The sequence below is a fragment of the Neofelis nebulosa genome, chromosome 10 (assembly GCF_028018385.1).
Source record: "Neofelis nebulosa isolate mNeoNeb1 chromosome 10, mNeoNeb1.pri, whole genome shotgun sequence".
Lineage (NCBI taxonomy): Eukaryota > Metazoa > Chordata > Mammalia > Carnivora > Felidae > Neofelis > Neofelis nebulosa.
The window spans coordinates 542,851-564,088 of record NC_080791.1 but is presented as its reverse complement, the minus strand read 5'-3'; the positions used below and the strand labels follow the sequence as shown (position 1 = coordinate 564,088).

General features: G+C 46.8%; 1 protein-coding gene across 4 annotated transcripts in view; it reads right to left on the bottom strand.

Moving 5' to 3' along the window:
- Positions 1-9,546, bottom strand: part of YAP1 (Yes1 associated transcriptional regulator) — a 113,405-nt gene extending 103,859 nt beyond the window's left edge. For 2 of the 4 annotated variants that reach the window (XM_058686457.1, XM_058686459.1), the window contains exons 1-2: positions 8,871-9,543; positions 5,372-5,622 (exon numbers count right to left, since the gene is read on the bottom strand). In XM_058686457.1, coding sequence (XP_058542440.1) covers positions 5,372-5,622; positions 8,871-9,182 — 563 coding nt within the window. In that variant the 5' untranslated portion in view covers positions 9,183-9,543. Of the gene's footprint in view, positions 1-5,371; positions 5,623-8,870 lie in introns of all 4 variants that reach the window. The other 2 variants (XM_058686456.1, XM_058686458.1) reach the window with 2 other exon arrangements.
- Positions 9,547-21,238: the final 11,692 nt, after the last annotated feature.

Genomic DNA, 21,238 nt, shown 5'->3' with positions numbered 1-21,238 from the left:
CAGCACCGGTGCAGAGGGAGACGTGCCAGCCGCGGCCGGATAAAGCTGAAAATGTCGGTATTTTCAGACATCCCTAGCTGCATTATTTTGTTAAGTTTCCACATTATTCAGAGAAACATCCGATCAACTGATGGTTATGATTCTTCTCATGCTAAGAGCCAAACGAGGATTAAACTACTGACCACTTTTTCTGGTCTAAAACATTAAAGGGAAAAAGCAAAAGGACCATTGTGATTTAAACCAAACTTCTTTGTTTGCTCTTAGCAGGGGTCAAGCCCTCCGCAGACAGAAGTGCTCCCCCCCACCCCCCACCACAGTACTTGTTCCCGGGGACACCTGGTGCCACAGGACCAGGACACAATTCTTCTCCCTAACAACAGCGACGTCCCTTCAGGGCCTGAAGTTCCAGTTCACCCCAGAACCCGGGGCCCCTTCTGTAAGAACCGCTGGTGAACCGCACAGCTCGTCAGGCCTCTCGCCTCCCTTCAGCCAATGCCACCCAACCATTATTCAACTTTCGAGCCGTAATTAATGACTAAACTATAATATTAAGTATAAATAATCTTAAATCTTAAACTGATTTTTAAAAGGACTTCACTTGGTTTTGCTTTAAGTCTAAACTTCAGTTTTTGACAACTAAAAGGTCAGGCTTAAAATGTGTCTGTCTCCAAAAACCTTAAGGTAAAAAGCAATTCAGATTTATGCTAGCAATAGTATTTTACGTTACACTGTGTTCCTAACTATCAAGTGAAACTTATTACTCTACGTTACTTATGGGGACTGATCTCAAGATTTCAAAAACACTTTTTCTTAAGTTTCAACTATTCAAATGCTACCTAGCTTTTTTTTCTTAAGTTAATTAATACGAGGCTTTTGGCAAGGAGTATTTTTTTGAATGTTATTTTTTATAGAAAATTAGCCTACCATCTTGCAGCCAATTGGGAGTTTGCTGTATTTCACAGCTGGTTTGTTAATGATCTTTCTTAGTTCACACAAAAACTGCTCATTATTCTCCTCAGGAAATAAACTAATCTCTATGTTCTATTTACTCTGTCACATCCGCTACCTCCAAAGTGTTTTTCTTCTGCCCCTGTACTCAACAAGGTCTCCAGTTTTTCCACGTAAATCCCACGGCCTTTCTTCCCTGGATGGCCACCTACTGAGCAGAGGGTGGGAGCACACTCCCGTCTCCCCCCTCCACCACCAGGGAGCAGGACAGAGAAGCAGGACAGAGGGATGGGCAGCCCTCCCCTCACAGAGAAAACACTCTGTGACTGCAATTTGAGGGCTTTGTTTTTGTTTTGTTTTTGCAGCTCAATTGACATTTAATGGCAATATTCCAAGCTCTTCATTTTTAATGGGAAATCATTGGGTCACACTTAACATATCAAGAAACCAGAAAACAGAACAGCCTTATTCTTTATGAAGCTGTTCCTTTGAAAAACATCTCAGCTTTATTATGGTAACCATATATATTATGCTTTTAGTCTTCTACTGGGCGAGGGTGCCCAGTAGAAAGTAGGGAAGCAAACGTCAAATTATAGTAGGAAAGGGTTTAATTCATCTCATTTAACTGATACATTTCTGAGGTAGCTTTAAATAGGGCAGTGGAACATTCACTCCTGAAATAACACGTAGCTAAAAAAAAAAAAAAACCGGAAGAAAAAGAAAAAAAGGAACAAACCAATTACAGTTACCAATAACATCTGCAAGGCAAGTTCATTTAATCTTGGAATACTGGCTGTTTGAACATCTCCGGAAAAATGCCTTCTTAAAACTGTGGATTAAGATACTCAATATAACTTTTGGGGCACCTGGGTGGCTCAGGGCGTTGAGTGTTAGACTCTTGACTTCGGCTCAGGTGATGATCTCTTGGGTTCGTTGGTTCAAGGCCCACTTCGGGCTCTGAGCTGAGTGTGGAGCCTGCTTGGGATTCTGTCTCTACCTCTCTCTGGCCCTCCCGTCGCATGTTCGTTTTCTCTCTCTCTCTCACTAAATAAATAAATACATACATACTTAAAAAACCAGATAATATAACTTTTAATCAAATCACAGCCACAAGAAACCTTGAACCTTCAAGGACTAAAAACACTGTCCAATTATTCAGAAAATGACAAGTAATATAAATGAAACAAAATGACCTTTAAAAATTAGAACGTTATTAAAACAATGAAATACACAAACTTTTACGATCACTTTATCAAATTTCTAAAATCGTAATTCCAACGCGGTACATTATATATAAGAAATTTTTTGTAACTATTACCATTAATAGTTACACGGTATCAGATTCAATAAAATAAAATCTGAGAAGTAAAAACACTCCTTGTAACCAGACATGTTATAGAATACTAATTCAGGAAGTTATTCAGCAGCTTATAAAGAAATAGGAAGTTGTTGACCACCTACTTGAAGAACCATTTCCTGTAGGAAAACTCTAAGACAGCTGAAGAAGGCAGTAATTCTCAGAGTAACACAGACCAACGATTCCTGTACAATAAAAGCTCAATATACAATGTTGAAGAAATTAGTTTTAAAACCGTTACCTCGGCAGCACAAATATTACATAAAACATAGACTGAGTTTTCCCACCATCCTCACAATCACGCCAGAGCCCCAACGCGTGTTGCTGGTAAGAGTAGCAGCTACTGCACTGGTCGCACTTGTCGAGCGAAGATCGCTCTTCTCCGGAACAGCTCATGTGCTATGGGAGGGTGGGGGGTCGGGGGGCTCAAATCTGCAATGATCAATCTTTCAGTAATTATCCTGCCTTGAGACTAAAGGCCAAGTGACTTCAAAAAGTCATTCATCTATGATCACAAGGCAACAATTAGTTTCCAAAGTCAACACTTCTAAGTTTTCAATCAAATTACATCACCTTCCATGTTTGAACCATTCATAGTCAGATTTCTTCATGCCAAGTATAAATCTCAATTATGTACTTTGTAACTTGAAAACAACAAAACTAGGATAAAAATGAACTTGGACAACAGCAACTTGGCTCCAAAAGCTTCATTTATCATCATCTTTGACTCACAGGACAGATTAATCCCTTTACCTGCACGGTACACCAAAGTAAGTTGTTTATTATGGCAACTCATCCAACCCAGGACATCATGAAAGGAGCTAACAACTGGATGTGAACTAACTTTTTATAACTTCTTCAAATTACATATTGGTGTAAGCAGACACTCTTTAAAAGAATATAAAATTTTATAAGCCCACAGGACCTATCTTCCACAAACCAATGCTTAGGGGCCCTCGATACAATTCCTGACAAGTACCAATTAATTTATGATTTGCCTGCTTTTACTGGGAAAGATCTACCTCTCAGAAAAAAATCCTGTATTTCTGAAAGGTTTGATAGGAGAAAATTATTCCATGGAGTCCCAAACGCTCATGTTTCGTATCATATAATAAGCCCAAGTTCACTTCCATGGGAGAGACCCTCAAAAACCTTGAACAATCATGTTTGTTTTTTAATTTTTCTTTTTTTTTTTTTTTCCATTCAAGAACAATCATGTTTTCTCTCTCTTATTTTTCTTTTCCAGGTAAGCTTCTCTCCACTCCTACAACCATGTTTCATACGGCATACCTTTCCATATTATTTTGGACTGGTTTACCATCCCCACAGACCCATTCAATTGCGGTATTTAGGGTGGTGTGGTGTATTTGTGTATATCCCTCCTTATCTTATCTTTATCAATATCGTTAAGAGACGTATTTCTTCCCAAAGAAAAATACATTGGAAACTTTTAAAAATAAATGTACAGAATAATTCTTTCAGCTCAAAGTAACAGAAAATGTAGGCAGATGTCACCTATAAGCAATTACTACAAGATACAAAAGACTAAGATGAGCATAAATGTTGCTCTTTAAAAAAAACCTTACACTTTTAGCTACAGCATCAATTAAAGAAGGAGACAAGCAGGCTATTAAGTGCTGGGGGGGAAAAAAAAAAAAAAAAAAAAAAAAAAAAAAAAAAAACAACTCCCCAGGTCAGCACATGACCCAGCAGGGAGAGGCTCAGAAAGTATAGCTTTTCTGTTTCCTTGTAACAACTTGGTTTGTTTCCATTCCTTTCCCTTCAAGATGCATCCCTCCCAGCTAGCAGCTCTTTCAATCATTTACTTTGGTCGTCCATCTTGCTCATGCAGATGAGTTTGCCAGACTTGTGTGTACTTTCCAGTCTCAGGCCCTTTATTGTTCTGGTTGAAACCTAACCCTTTGAAATGGATACCAGGACACCAGAAAACGAATTTTAAAAGGAAATATATTACAGGAAAGGGGGGCAAAAAAAGAGTAGAAACTTCTCAAGATCTAACTTCTTTCTCTGCTCTTCTAAATAAGCAGGTCTCAAAACCCTATCTTACATTACCAACAACCCCACCCTGAAAGACAAACAACATAAAATACTAAGACTCACACAATAAAACAGTATCACTAATTGTATTATCTGAGCTAATAAATAAATGTTACATTTGCCTTAGGAGGAGGTTGTCAAGACAGATCTCCATCAAAACTTAAAGGATCGTTTCTCACTTTATTATGTCAATCTGATCAACAACTTTTTTAAAAACATTGATTTCAGTTTATAACATGCACCAATAAGCCAGATAAAAATAGAAGGTTTTACCTACACATTCAAAGCGAAAAAGGATAAAATTCTATTTTGACCTCTTCAGACTTAATGAAATATTGCCATTCTGTTAATGACAAAAGGGCTCATAAAAATAAATAGTAGCCTTGTTTTTGTTTTCCCAGAAGAGAAGGATTTTGTTTTGAGGATCTGCTACCTTGAATGAAGTTTGCCACAGAGTGACTGTGTCCAACAGGAAAAAGTGAACTTCTCTTTACATTTGGGGGGGGGGGGGGGGCTGGAGGAGAAATAAATCACATCAAACTGCAGCTAAAGGGTCTGTTGTGTCTCCATCTCAAGTGCTGTGCGATCTGACTCCCGAAGTCCTACTACACCAGTGAGAGGTGCACGTGAAACTCGGAGTCGTGCCCTCCATCTCCCTAGACTTTGCCAGCCTGTAAATCTCACCATTTGAAAATTTTCAGAGTATTGTTTCAGTTTTAAGCCAAGCTCATTAATAGGTTTGGAACAAAGGCAAAATGAGAACACCCAAACTGCCACAAAAGAAAAGATTATTAAAAGTCTCCAAACCAAGAATCAATCGAGTTTTCAAAATATTACCCAAGCTCAAGAATGCAATTAGGTCATATCCAACTGAAAAATACACGTATATAAAACTAAGCCTGACATAAAGTAAAATAAACATAAGTGACATTCTACATCCCGATATCACCTTACTGTGTTTTCCAAAATATGTTCTTAGAAAACTCTCCCGCCATCATTGCCACTTACTTTAAGAAGTATCTCTGACCAGAAGAGGTCTTTGCCATCTCCCAGCCCGCAGGCAGAGGGACATCGTCGGGTATCTCAAAAGAAGACTGTCGCAGGTGCTGAGCAGCGGGTGTAGCCGCGGGACCCGAGACCACTCCAGTGGGGGTCAGTGTCCCAGGAGACACGGCCCCCAGTTGCAGGGAAGCTGGGGAGGAATGAGCTCGAACGTGCTGGGGAGCCAGTGCTCCGGCACTGCCTGCATCAGTACTGGCCTACGAGGAAGATTAAAACGAAAATTTCTTAAAAATGGTGTTTAAAGGGGTCCCCTTAAATTTCCTTGACAAGATTTTCATTGCAACCAAGTATGTAAGCACCAAGGCAACATTTAAAAGTCAACACAGAGGAATGTAGGTTTATAGTTGTGTATTTCTCAATGGTTTATGTGATTTTAATGTGCACTTTTACAAACATTTGTCACTTTACTGATTAGCAGTCCATCTAACTTAATTTCCACCTACTATACATTACATGTACCTTCTACAGATTTTAGAGGAGAATAGTACAAAATGGATGGAACATTCCTAAGATATGTTGAATTTTAAAAGTCCTAAAATTTCTAAATTTCTAAATTCTCAAATTTCTAAAAGAGCAAGGCAGCATGGGTGCTCTTCTGAGTTCTAAAATGTTCCCGGTAGAGCACAACCCAAAGAGTAACAACTATGCGTTCTTTTTCTTTTCTTTTTCAACTGGGTTTTAAGCAATGTTTTTTTCCTAAGCCAAGCCCTAAACGCAGGACAACTGTCATTTTTTTCTTCCTATGGACAAAGGCCATCAGTAAAACCATCACAAACTACACAACTTTTAATGAATGTGAAAGATTCAGAATCTTTCAAATGTTCTTACAGACACCTAAGGAAATGAAAACAACAGCGCAGTTGTACCCAGACGATAAAAATGTCAACAATTTAACTGCAATGTAGTAAGAATATACACACTTACATGTTTACAAGTATATAATGGCAGGAAAAAACTTTCCAAGCGGACCCCAAAGATCTGAGTTCCAGTCCAAACTGGCCAGTGTGACAGAGATCAAATCTCAGTCTCCGCAAGCCTCAGTTTTCTCATTTGCAAACAGCTTCTCGCATACATGTATACATCTATAGATATATGTGTATATATATACACATACATATATACATCTATATATCTACAAATATGTATATACACATACATATACACAAATGAACTTATATCCAATAGTTTGTGAACAGTACTGTTTACGATCCACATTCATACTTTTCATAATCTAGCATAGCTAATTCCTGATTAGAATTTGGGTTTGGTTATTAAAGTAAGAATTTCCTAGATTCATATGGGAAAGACTGGAAGCAATCAGCTGAGGCATTTATGCCTTAAAATCAGCTGGGATGCTGAGTTCTTGATCAGCATAAACTCGAATTAGGAAATCCCTAGCAGAAATAAAAATCAAATCTGCAGATGCACAACACTCGGTTAAGAAACTTATCTAAACCAAACAAAACTATAGATTACGAATAGTATGAATCCATAAACTTGCCGACGGAAATTCTCGTAGTCATTTACTAAAAAATTGTGGTTTTTTTTTTTTTTTTTTTTTTTGCAACTTTTCCGTTGCAATTCTTTGTGGCCTACAGATGCCACAAAATGGGAAGTTCATCCTCCTGCGTGGGTTACGCTTTCCAAGCGCAGGAAGTAACCTGCATCGGAGCACACCTCTACCCACACGAGGCTCGGAGGAGGGGGCACGGCACACCTGGGCCGACCTCTCACAAAGGAAGCGGCGGTTCCCCGCTCCGGCCTAACCCGGGGCTTTGCCAGCAACTCAAGGAGTTTCTCTGGCCCCTGAACCCCGAGCTGTGCGGCAGGAGAGCGCCAACGGGGGGACCGGAGGCCAGAACCTTTCCTCCCGATCGAGTTACTGCACCAACTACGTCGCAGTATTTGGAAAACCAATTAACGTTTGGGCAAAGTTCCTACGCTGAAGCTTGGCCTGCAGCAATTTCTTTAAAAAAAAAAAAAAAAAGAAAAGAAAAGAAAAGACGTGACCAAACCGGAGGACCCAGACCGTCGGAATGCGAACACTCTCCCGGCGGCGTGTCCCCGGCCTCCGGCTGGTCACCGCCGCTCCGCACAGAGCGCCCGGGGTCCCGGGCGGGAGAGTGGGGGGGGAGAGAGAGCCCGTCCCCCGCCCGCCGAGGCGCCCCCCGGCTCCGCAGGCCCCCCCCCAGGCCCCCCGTGCCCCCTCCAGAGTCCCGCACGGCCCCCCTGGGTCCCCACGCCCGGCCGCCCCCGCGCTAAGCCCGCAGCGCCTTCCAGGAAAGCCTGGACGCCGCCGGGCGCTCTCGGGAGCGGGCGGGAGAAAGAGCCAGAAACCAGGCGCCCAGCTCCAACCCCCACCCCGAGCAACAGGGCAAAACAAGAGAACAATTATCCGACTCCCCCGGAGACGCGGGTGGCCCGAGGTGCCCCGCAGGACAGGGGCCCGCGCTCCACGCCGCCACCTCGGCCGCTCACCGCGGGGACGCCAGCGCCCCCCACCCCCGTTCCCTCGGGACCCCACCTCTCCCTTCTTCCGCCGGACTCCCCCGGACCCTCTTCCCCTTCCCCCTCCCCTCCCAGGCCGGACTTCCCCGGACCCTCCTACCCCCGACCCCCCCCCCCCCCAGGCCTGTACACTCGGCCTCCTCCGCTCGCCCTGGCCCCTCTCTGCTCTCTTCTCCCCGTTCCCTCCCCGCGGCTGTCCCGGCCGGCCCCTCCCCCCCTCCAGGGCCCGTCTCCTCTCCCCCTCCCTCCCGTCTAGGCCAGCCCCTCTCCTGTCCCCCCAGCCCGTCGCGGCCCCCCCTCTCCTCTCCTCGTACCCTGTCCTGGCCGCCTCCACCACTGACCCACTCTGCTCTCCCCCTCCCCCCATCCCGGCCCCCTCTCTCCCGACCCCCCCCCGTCCCGTCCTGGCCGCCCCTCCCCCCGGCCCCCTCGGTTCTCCCCTCCCCCATCCCAGCCCCATCTCCCTCCCCCCCCCCCCCGCCCGCTCTTCTCTCTCCCTCCCGTCCAGTCCTAGCCGGCCCCCCTCCAGGTCCCCCTCTCCTCTTCCCCTCCCCCTCTCCCGGCCCCCTCTCTCCCCCTCGCATTCCCGTCCTGACCGGCTACCCCCCCCCCCGGCCCCCTCTCCTCTCTCCCTCCGCCGCCCCCCCGCCCGCGTCCCAGCGACCGAGATGCGGGGCGCGGACGCGCGCGCATTGTGCGAACCCACCGCGGCCTGGCCGCCGCCACCGCCCCCCACCCTTTCCTTCCTCCCCCTCCCCCGCCCGTCCCGCCAACCCCCCGGGAGTCCCAGGGAGGAAGAAAAGAAGAAAGGAAGAGGGGGCGCACGGCCCCCGAGGCCGCCGCCACGCCGCGAACCTCGGAGGGACCGCAAACCTCGGCGCCGAACTCGGGGAGGGGGCCCCCCCGGTTTCCCCCGCCCCCCCCCATCCCCGGTTACCTGCCGCGAGTGGGACTTGGGCTCCGGCGGCTTGAAGAAGGAGTCCGGCAGCTTCCGCAGCCTCATGGGCACCGTCTGCGGCACGTTGGCCGTCTTGGGGTTCATGACGGCGTTGAAGAGCGCCTCCAGGTCGGTCTCCGAGTCCCCCCGGACGTGCACGATTTGGTGGCCGGCGGGGGGGGGTTGTGGCCCCGGGGGTGCGGCCGGCCCGGGCGCGGGCGGTGGGCCCTGCCCCGGCGGGGGCTGCGCGGGCGGCGGGCCCGGGGGGCCGGGGGCGGCCGGGGGCTGTGCGGGCGGCGGCCCGGGGTCCATGCTCGGCGCCGGCCCGACGACGCGGCCGAGGGCTCCGCCCGGGGTGGGGGGGAAGGGGGGACGGCGGCGGCGGCCCTCTGGGCGCTCGCGGGGCCGGGGGGGGACAGGCCGCGACCCCGCGCCCCCCGCCCGCGCCCCCGCCGGCTGCGCTCGGGAGGGGCGGCGGGGGCTCCCCTCCCCCGCTGCCCGCTCTGCTCCCGGAGTTCCTTCCTTCCTTCCTCCCTCTCTCTCCCCCGGCGGCGGCTGCGCCCGACTGAGACAGAAACTCGCCGCCGACGCCAAAACTAAAGTTGAGAGAGCCGCCCGCCCGAGCGGCGCGTCGGCCCCGCCTCCTCGCGGCCCTTCCTTCCTCTGCGCGCCCGCCCGCCCCGGGTCCGCGGCCGGCGCGCGCAGGAACTTTCGCCCGCGAGTTGCCGCATTCCTGCAGACGCCCGGCCCGCCCCGCCGGCCCGCCGCACGTGACCCACCCGCGCGCGCGGCCCCCGGGGAGGCGGGGCGGGCGGGCGGCGCCCAGGTGCGGGTGCGGGGGCACCCCGGGGGCCCGGGTGCGGGGGAATCTGGGAGGCGCGGAGGTGGGGGGAATCCGAGGGGCGCGGGGGCCTGCGTGCCGGGGAATCCAAGGCGCAGGGGCCGGTGCGCGGACCCAGGTGCGGATGCGGGAGGGCCCAGGTGGGGGGGCGGGCGGGGGCCCAAGGGCAGGATCGGGGGAATCCAGGGGGAGGAGGGACAGGGGCCCAGGTGTGGGGTCGACCCGGGGGCCCAGGTGCGGGTACTGGAGCCTGGCTACGCGGGTTGTGGGGGGATGGCGTGGGGGCAGGGGGACCCCGGGGACCTAGGTGGGGGGCGGGGAGGGAATGGGGGGGAGGGGCGGCGGCAGCCCGGGTGCGGGAAGTCGGGGGGAGGGGGACTGCGGGGGAGTGGCTGTATGCCCCCGGATGGGAGGAGTTTTGGAGACTCAGTGTTTATTTTTTTTTAAGTGAAAACTTTTTTTTAATTTGCATTCAAGCTTGGAACCTAGTCATGACATCCTGGGCCGCAGAAAAAATCAGGGCTGAACTCAGGTTACACGCATTCTTCCCTACGCCAGGCACAGGGGGCTCTGGATGCCTGTTTCTCCTGTGGCAGTGTCCTGTATGCGAGGAGGCCATCGAAATCACTCTAAAGCAATGAAAATTTGCTTTTAAATGCATTCAGTCTGCTCTTTTAAAAAACATCTTTATTGGGATGTGATTCGCATACCATACAGACCGTCCATTTAAGCAATTCAATATTTTTAGTGTATTCACAGGGTTGTGCAACATCACTCTGATTTTAAAGCTAGTAGCCCATGCTAGAGAAATCTAGCTTTTTTAAGGATTTCTTCTGTAATGTTAGTGCAACAGATGTATAAATAGGACTGAGCAAGAAAAAATTTCCTGAGCAGCGAGATAATGTCTTCCTCCAGCCAGGACATGCCCTGGAGAATTCTGAGCAGGGATCGCTATCACCCATCACCTGGTGTGGTCCGGGCAGGCCAGAAGGGAGGCTGCACACTCCAGATTCCACCCCACTGCTCCGGACCCCACTTTCCTCCAAAGGGATCTGCGTCAGTAGACCCATGATCGCCTCTGGGACTTCTCCCCAACCCCAAATGTCAAGACCATTTAAGCACAAACTTGTAGCTTCTGGAGTTAGGGAGATGTGAGTTCAGATCCCATTTCCTCCATTTAGTAGCTATGACACGTTGGGCGCATTACTCATTTCCTGTTCTTTAATTTAACATTGGGGTCAAAGTAATAACACCTACTTCAATTGTGGAAGCCTTAAATGAGCCAGTGGGCATAAAGTCGGCCCTTCCCCCAGTTGAGGGCATCTGGGGAGTTCTGTGTACCTGTCATTGATCACTTGCCCCATGTGTTGTGCTGTGGCCTCTCCGGGACCGTACTGTCAGTCTCTTCCCCTCACATCCAATAGTCAATCTACACAAACAAAGCCTGTGGGCAGAAACTGCATTAAAAACTTAAACTTTCAAGAACCAAAGTGATAGAAAGTCTAGGGCTTTAATGGAAGCTATCCCTTAACTAGAACCTCTGTGGCTGGGGACACCAGTTACAGGGCTCAGGGTACAACAGAGGTTGCTTTGCTCATTATTGTTACATCTCCCATTAAACTGAGAACAAAATTCCTGTGATGAGTGGATTGGAAGAGGAGTGACTTTATGTTCTCTGAGTACCTCTGTACACTAACCAAGATTTTGTCATTTACTATTTTTTATCTATAAAATTTCAGTCACAGGTTAATAATGGATAAAGATAACATGCATTCAGTCCTTGGTCCCCTCTCTTCCTCTCCAGCTCTGCTTTTGGAGCGATTCCCAGTTTAAGGCACTGGAGACAGGGGATGTTCGTCACAAAAAGATCATGATCTTCAGTGTCCGTGTAGGTCACTGTCTCAAAATGCTACTCCTACAACGACTTGCACTCCATCCACTCCAGTGGACCTTCCCGTCCACTCCACCTTAGCCACCAGCTCCTGTGTCCACACGGTCATATTCAGAAATATGCCAGTTGGGAAATCAGGGTCTGTTATACTGTTCTTTTAATAACCACTTGGTTCTCTGGTTTCATCACTCACGCCTCATATAGCATTATCTCCCTCTTTTCTACCAACCTGTCACTCCCTTGTTCTCACTTCTTTCCCAATTCAGTTTAGAAATCATAACTCACTCCTTCAACCTCATAATCATCTCTGCCTTCAATTCCATTCCCCATGTATTTCACTGAACAAGATCTATATAACTGCACTAGTCCAGTCACCAGTTTACCATCATCCCAGAGATGTACGTACATGATTACAAGAAGGCATGCTTTGTACAGCTCTAAATAAACGTCCTCTTACCAAGTGATACTGTCTGCAATGGGTTATGAATTAATATTTAAGTAAAATTTGTAATTATCTGGTATATCTGTGAATACAACTATATTGGATTGCAATCAATGCATGTTAAAATCATTAATTTCCTGGGGTACCTGGGTGGCTCTTCCGGTTAAGCATCTGACTCTTGATTTCCTCTCAGGTCATGATCTCACAGCTTGTGGGATGTCGGGCTCGGCACTGACAGCTCAGAGCCTGCTTGGGATTCTCTCTCTTTCTCTCTCTCTCTCTCTCTCTCTCTCTCTCTCTCTCTCTCTCTCCCCCCCCCCCCCATGCACTCTCTCTTAAGTAAATAGACATTAGAAACAAATAAGTGTATGGATGGAGACCTCATGAGGGTCTTCCAATCCTCTTTAAAAAAAGAAAAAATCTCTCCTAGATGAAGAAACAGGCATACAAAAGTTAAATAACTTGACTAAAGTTGTACTGCTAGAACATGGATTTACATCTGAATCTACCTGTCAGATTCCAGAACTCAAACAGTCCCTCAGGAATAGTGTAGTTAATTTCAGGCAGTTCAAAAGTGTTGTCAGATTTACTTATGCAGAATGATAAAGGGGTTTAGGACCCCTGTTACCTAAGGAAATTTTTATTTATTTCTATTAACCAATAAGTGGTGGTTTACAGTGATGTGGTCAGAATGTTAACTGTTAAGGACAAAGCTGGGTTGGTCTTTGGGAAGTCAGGTTGAAAGTATGAAGACACAGAATGTCATTCCAAATACAGAGTTGTTTAGGAAAACAAATGATGGGACAAGATATTTTTAGGGGTTTTCATACCGCAAGGGCTGTGGGTTATGCAGTTAGGGAGGGTCTGACTTGAGACTCGGCAGGGAGAGAGGGAGAGAGAACCCACCCCTGTCCGTCTGAGGGTCCCGAGGCCTCCCTTTCTACTGAACCTGGAGATCTCGCCCGACCACGCTCGGGTTTTTTGCGCTCTTGGCTTCAGTAACCTCCAAGCTCGGGCTTGTTCTGTTTCTGGGTCTTGCAGCGGGTGCAAACTGTGCATCTGGCTCACAGCAGGTGAAAATTCGTGAAACATTTGTCTACCTATGTGTAGGGGACCGATTATGTGCCGGGCCAGGACAGTAATTGGTGTAATAATGACTGTTTCACAGCATAATAATGACGAGTACATAAAATAACAAGTATGAATGAGTTTTTATTGTGGCATCATGCGGCTTAAGAATCCCAAGATCAGGGGCGCCTAGCCCGCTCAGTCGGTGGAGCAGGCCACGCCTGATCTGAGTCGTGAGTTCGCGCCCACAGTGGCTATGGGGTCTACTTAAAAATAATCATTTAATTAGATTTCTTTTATTATAAAATCTGTCTCAAGTTATCTGTATGGGAGTCCTGAGAGCTAGATGGGAAAAACTTTGGAGTACGAAGCCCCACCAGCCTAGGGCAGACCCCTGTGGGACACATCCTAGAAGTTTCAAAGAGCCTTCCTGGGGCATGCGCCTTCCACGTCCAGGCTTGAAAGTAAAGGCTATTAGAGCTCATCATGTACTCTACTTACTAAATTATACTGGAAATGAAAAGGTGACTTCTAAAAATACTAAGGACACCATGTTCTCTGTCAGTGGTTCTCAAGGTGTGGTGCCTGAACCAGCAGCAGCCTCACTGAAAACTTAAGATATGGACATTCTCACGCCGTAACCCAGACCTACGGAAACTCCAGGGGTGAACACAACAATCGGGGTTTTAACCGATTGAGCCCCTATTGAGCCCCTCTAGGTGGTTCTGATGCATGCTAATGTTGAGAACTTTATATTACACTTCACATTCTGTTTTTATTCTATAAATAATAAGTAACATGCTTTGTAAATATCATCTTCACTGTTTTATAGCTAAGTATCCCCTTAATCTTATTATTTATTCTATAAATATCTGTATCTAGCACATAATATATCTTTGGTAATTAAAAAAATTAGGTTGTAAAGGATCTCCAAAAGTGACGTCTTGAATCTTATCAGAAAGCTGACAATTAATCTTATTTTAAAAGATCCATTAAATACTGACTCCAAATTGTTTATATTTTAATATTATGTGAGTATTGTATTTTTTTAATTTTTATTTTGAGAGACAGAAAGAGAGAGAATGAGCAGGGGAGGGGCAGAGAGAGAGGGAGAGAGAATCTCAAGCAGGCTCTGCCCCAACGGGGCTCTATCCCATGACCCTGGGATCATGACCTGAGCCAAAATCAAGAGTTGGAGCTCAACTGACTGAGCCACCCAGGAGCCCCATGACTATTGTTTTGATATATGTGTATCTTCAACAGGATATGTGGCACAAGAAATGTTTAAAAACCATTAAATTTCTTTTGAGAATTTAATATACGAAACTCTCTGAAAGCGCCTCTCGATATCTAACTTATTTCCTCTTTAACCTATGTTTCTAGTGCTCTAATACGTGGAGAACATCTGGACACCATTTCTAATAACCCTCTGTAAACGTGAATGTAACTTTTAATAAGTCTTCCCTAAGTCTTTGTTTCTGAACAATACCAGTTCCTTAAGCTTTACCCAGTGTCTTGTTTCTTAATCAAGTCCTTCACCACCTCCTTGCAGTCTTCTGAACCCTCTGCAGGGACCCCGTGTTCTTCTCAGTAAGATAACTGTGCTGCACTAAACACAACGTCATCTATACGTGATTACCATTTGTGAACATCATTATTTACACATTTACTTTACATCACTTACATATTTAAATTGTTTACATATTTTCTAGGTGTGAAAGTGTATAATTTAACGTTCTTTAAGAATAATATTTTGTTTTTGGAGGTCAAAATTTGAACCCTTACAGTGTATGCATGAATTGGTTGTATTGAACTGGAATGACAGCATTTTTTAACTAAAAGCCAAAGAGATCGCTTCGCCCAGCTCTCTCCTTTTACACAGAGGAACTCAGCGTCTTGAGAGACCTGCACTCTCCAATGTGGTGACCCCTACTCACATACTAAAGAGAAAATTCAGTTTCTTAATAACACTAGCCGTGTTTCAAGCTAGTATTATTAGCTCAATAGCTACACACATGGCTAGTAGCTTTGGGATTAAACAGCACAGGTCTGGAACACTCCCCTTATCTCAGAAAGCTCTGTTGGGCAGCACTGGGGTAAATGGCCCAAAACCATACAGCTCCTCTGTGGCAGAGCAAGAATATCCAGTTCCTGGTCCAGAGGTATCCCACCATACTACTACCTTAAAAAAAAGAGGAAAGTGTGATAGATTACCTATCTACAAAATTTATTGAGTTTTCGTACAAAGCATTGTGCTAGCCATGGATCTTGACCCCAAGAAGGTTTTAAGAATATTCAGTAAGGGGCACCTGGGTGGCTCAGTCGGTTTAGTGACCGACTTCAGCTCAGGACATGATCTCATGGTTCATGAGTTTGAGCCTCACATTGGGCTCAGTGCTGTCAGCTCAGAGCCTACTTCAGATCCTCTGTACCCTTCCCCCTCCCCCCCCCACTCTCTCTCTCAAAAATGAATAAACATTAAAAGAAAGAAAAAGAAGAGAGAGAAAAAGAAGAAGGAAGGAAGGAAATTTGGTAAGATTGCTGACCATGTAGAAAATGGCAGGTGTTTTAGTTACATCTCCTTTCTGGCTGTTTAATATATACATGTATGTTTACTAACTGTCTCCAGTCCCTTTGACCTTCCCAGAGACATCACACACCACTCGGCTTACACCTCGATTCCTACAGCCAATTCCTGGCCGGTCTCCCAGGCTCCTTCTGGCCTTTCTTGCTCCCATCAATCTTCTATGATTCTATACCCATTTCCCTCAAGTGCTGGTCCCACCCTTGCTCTCCCAGAACAACCTAGAGTAGATTCTTGTGTATCAGACACTAACAACAACTATGGTGAAGTCAACAACAATGACATATTTGCTTGACATTTGCACATACATTATCCCATTTAATTTTTTTAACTTTTTAAAAAAGATTTTATTTTTAACTAGTCTCTGTACCTAATATGGGCCTTGAACTCACAACCTGAGATTGAGGGTCCCATGATGTACTGACTGAGCCAGCTGGGTGCCCATATCCCATTTCATTTAATTCCCATCTTTCTTGGGGTGTCCGGCTCGCTCAGTTGGGTCCCCATGTTGGTTGTGACAACTACTTAAAAAACAAAACAAAACAAAACAAACCCCCAAAACATAAACAAAACATGTAGTTGTGATTAATAAGGCAACTCAGAAAAAAAATAATTTCCATCTTTCTTTTCCAGATTTCAAGGCCTTCAACCAATGTTGCCCTTTTATTTCCAAGATTGTTTCTTGTCAAACATTTTGAGTAGATTTGTTCTAAAAGTATTAAAACCAGGTACCTGAGAGTCATCCTTGACTTCTCTAATCTCCATTCCCCACCCCTAATTCAGTCCATCAAGTAACACTGGTTCTGGGCCTAAAACTCACGTGTAAGACATCCATTTCCTTCCAGGTCTCATGTGGTGAGGCTTGTAGAATAAAGTAGCACAGGGTGTGATGACAGAAATGAACGTTCCCACCGTCCTGGAGGCCAGAAATCCATTCCCAAGGTGTCACAGGGTGGGTGCTCCCAAGGTCCCCCTCAGCTTGTAGACGGCTGGTTTCTGGCGTCTCTACACGCCTTCCCTTGGGGTCTCTGTGTCCTTATCTCCTTATCAGGATACGGGTCGGGTGGGGTGAGGACCCCGCCACACGACCTCATTTTACTGTAATTTCCTCTTTGAAGGCCTTACCTCCCGACACAGGGGTTTGGGACTTCAACGTAGGAGCTTTGGGGATGACACAACTCGGCCCATGACTCTCTGTCGTTACTGACACCATCCTTGCTCAAAGTGGCTCCATTTCTCACCAAATGGTGACAGTTTCCCCATGTCCTCTCATGCCTGTTTACTGTACAACAGCCACAGTGATCTTTCCAGTTTTAAAAATGTACACCAGTCCCTTGCTTAAAGTCTTATAGTGGTGGGGTGGCCGGGGGGGCTCGGTCAGTTCAGCATCCGACTCTTGATTTTGGCTCAGGCCATGATCTCACGGTTGTGAGACTGAGCCCCACCCTCGGGCTCTGTGCTGATAGCTGCGGAGCCTGTTTGGGATTCTCTCTCTCCCCCTCTCTCTCTGCCCCTCCCCCCACTCTCTCTCAAATAAAAACTTTAAAAATAAAGGAAGTGTACTTCAACTCCTTTTTCAAGAAAGCCTCTCACGATGCATCATCCTTGACTCCCGACTGCTCCAGCCTCCCTCAGGATTTGGTGGTAGGTCTAACTGTAGATGTACAAAGTACTTCTGAGCAAAATAACTTTTATTCTACAATATGTTAAGGGAATACAGGGTGACAGTTGGTCAAGAATTTGGTTGAATAAAAATTAATTTCTATTGTCCACATGGTCTTCACTTTACTATTTCTCTCTCGCACCGTTCTAGTAATGAAAAAAGTAAGAAACGTAATTTGCCAAGGCCTAGTGTTTGCTGAAGCCCAGCCCAGTGACCAATTTTTTCTCAAAAAAAAAAAAAACAAAGGACAAACAGGAATGGTAAGTTTCAACCTTCCTCCAACCCAGTGGAGCCTGCCTGTGCCAGTGAACTCTGACGTGTACCCTGAGTCAGGAGGCGGAAACTTACATCAGAGGCTCTCAGGTGTGCCAGCAGCCGCCGTCTGCCAGGTGGACGCTGCTAAATGTGGCCCTGAACGCCGCTTCTAGTGCTAATTAACGCAGCTTTTACTGGGAGACCGCATACTTCCCTGCCTTTTCTTCTTTCCTTTGTTCTTCCGTTTTCATCTACTCTCTCGTGCTCTTTTTTTCTCTCTCTCTCTCTCTCTCTCTTTTAAACTAAGGAAGTAGAGTAGAGCAGTGGTGCCCACGACAATCCATCTACGTGATCAAGAAAATATATAAAATGATGCTCTACCTCATAAAAAAAAGAGCAATTAAAATAATGAATGCCATTTCACACCCATCAGATTGAAAAAAATTAAGACCTGTGAGTGTGGCATGTCTCCAACAAAAGGGCACACTTGTTGAGAGTAATTGGATAGATCTTTTTATCCCTCACCACACCTAACCCTGTTGTGGCACCAGCATATAAACTCTCGAGCACAGAAACTGTGTCTGTTTTGTTCGTTGCCGTATCTGCAAGTGTCTAGAAAGTGCCCAGCACATAGTAGGCAATCAATAAACATTTGTTAAAGAATAAGTGACACCAGTTCTTAACAAATACTTGCCGGTTGACTAGATGACTGAGAAGCCTCTGGGCAACTGTAAGAACCGACAAGACTCCAGTTTCCAAGCCTGGGGTGGGGACCTGAGCGACAGGCAGGATGAGGGGTTTCCCCTCCTGACCACAACTTCCTACCACAGCCCCACTTCCCCATCCTGCCACCAGATATACAACACACCATAATACAGCCACTTGCTAACTGTTTGGGGCCATATTTGTTTTTTTCTGGTGAGCGTTCCACTGTCACATACTTCGTGACCCACTGAAAGTTTTCGCTTCCTACTCAGATCAGTCAGTTCTGTGCTTTGACAACTATAATAATCTATTTGATCTTTGGATTTTGGACTTTCTTCACCCCACTTCATCACTGCCAGATTAATCTTTCCAGAATACCACTTTTACGATGCGACCAACCTGCTCAAAAGTCTTTAATGACTGCTATACATCACCTACTTAAAAGGCTTAAATTATGGGGCACTGCGCTGGCTCAGTCAGCAGAACACGTGACTCTTGATCTCAGGGTTGTGAGTTCGAGATCAAGAGTTGGGGGTAGAGATTACTTTAAAAAAATAATAAAATCTTTCAAAAAGAGAGGATTTAAATTTCCTAGTTTTGCACCCACAGCCCTCAGTGACCAAGTCCTCAGCAATCCGTCTCTATGCTATCGTCCAGAACTCCTGGACAAGACCCTCAGTTCCAACTAGCCAGCTATACTCATGTCCCCCAAACCACCTTGTGTTTGTGTGTGTGTGTGAGGTTCATTTAAGTAATCTCTACACCCAATGTGGGGCTGAAACTCATGACCTTGAGATCAACAGTTGGATGCTCTTCCAATTGAGCCAGCCAGGTGCCCCAAAAAACCACTTTGTGTTTTTATACCTCTGTATTGTTTTTGCTCGTGGGACCTCGGTGTCCCAGGTTCTCTGGTCTTCAGCCTAAGACCAGAGAAGTGTCCAAATTGTAATCCTGTCAGTCTTCTTCCCTCAAGTAACTTTCAGAATTTCTGAAGAATTCTCTCAAGTCCCCAAAATCATTCTGTTGTCACTTGTCACCATGCAGTCTCTCACGCCAGCAGATGACAGCCTGCTTCTGCAGGCTGCGTTCTCCAGGGACCGGTTCTGTCCTGGCGCACTCCCAGGCTACGTATTCGCTTCCACACAGGATGGCTGCATCCAGACTATACCAGTGTGTGGAAGGAGCACGGGGCTGCGGGCAGCTGGAGGAGATGTGTGCACTTACTCAGCCGCCCTTCCCTTCCCGCACGCACACCCCCAGGGCCAGCTTCTGTCCATCAGTCTGAGAACAGACACTGGGTGTCGATCCCGCGTCCCTCACCATGCTAGGCACTGGGGATTCAAGGGTGGACCACAGGACACAGGTCCTGTTTTCAAGACAAACATTGAATAAATTACTATAAATAGGTCAGGCGAGCAAATAGATTCTTTTTTTTTTTTATTTCTTAATCTTTATTTTAAGTAGGCTCCACGCCCCACGTGGGGCTTGAACTCATGACCCTGAGATCAAGAGTCACACACTCCACCGACCTGAGCCAGCCAGGCACCCCAGAGGTGAGCAAATAATTCCAAGTGTGCAAAATGCTGCCAGAGAAATTCTTGGGAGTACAAGCTTATGTCCTCTACATTCTCTGGGGCCCAGAGTGGGGAAAACTAGTGTTCCCGCCCTTCATATCGTATCTAGTCCAGTTAATAATAATATAACCTATAAAAAAGCAATTACAGGGGCGCCTGGGTGGCTCAGTCGGCTGAGCGTCAGACTTCGGCTCGGGTCATGATCTCACCGCTCATGAGTTCAAGCCCCACGTCGGGCTCTGTGCTGACAGCTTGGAGCCTGGAGCCTGCTTTGGATTCTGTGTCTCCCTCTCTCTCTGTCCCTTCCCCGGGTTGTGCTCTGTCTCTCTGTCTCTCTCTCAAAAGTAAATAAAAATTTAAAAAAGAAAAGCAATTCTGAACTTAAGAAAGACAGCTTTTTACATTGTTATGCAGACAGTTTAGCTCCTGATTTTTTCATATTCCTCAATAGAGAATGAAAAGAGCCAAAATTCACACTTAAACTATGTGCTTGGCACTATTCTAACAATTTTCACAATAACCTATGAAGGAGTCCTATTATTTTCCCCACTTTACAGATGAGACAACTCAGGCACAGAGAAGTTTTAGTGAACCCAAAGTCACACAGCAAGTCCAGGCAGAATTCAGAATCCAGGCAATCTGACTGCTCGGCCCACATTCTTTAGTGGGATGCTATTATACCCCCATGGAGATGATTTGCATAATCACAGATAGATCATTACAGTGATTATCCCCAAACAATGAAGCAATCTTTCTTCAAAGGTATTTTGCACCCCCACCTCTACAGCAGAGAGAAGACCAGCCCATCTGTGAGTCCTGGACTTTGGTCCCAGCGCCAGGCTCCAACACCCACCACATCACGCCCCCCCACACGGGGTGGGAGTTGGGGGGAAGGCTCTTCTCTGTTGCTGAGACTCCCCCCCCCCCCCCCCCCCCCCGTCCCAGTGCTGTGGAACCCCAGACTGGGGCCCTCCCAGGCCCAGCTCACGCCGCCGTCTTCCATCTCTGGATTCAGGCCGCAATCCCCGTCTGGGGACACGCTCTGACAGACAACCTTCACTACTGGGCTCGGGGATGGTGCACCTTGCACGGAGCTGATGCACAGGCAGAATCGTCGACCGGCTGACCTGGTGATTGAGGGAGAGTCCCCAGGTTGTAGGGTCCGTGTGGTAGGGCAGGACGGGTGCGACACTTCAGTTCTTAATCTGACTTTTCTTACACGGTTTAAGAAATATCTGTGGATGTCATGAACGTGTCTGGAAAATATTCACCCAGTAGACGCGGAATATGCCAAGCACTGGGCTGGGCATCACAGGTGACACAACCCGTCTCCCCCCGAACTGTC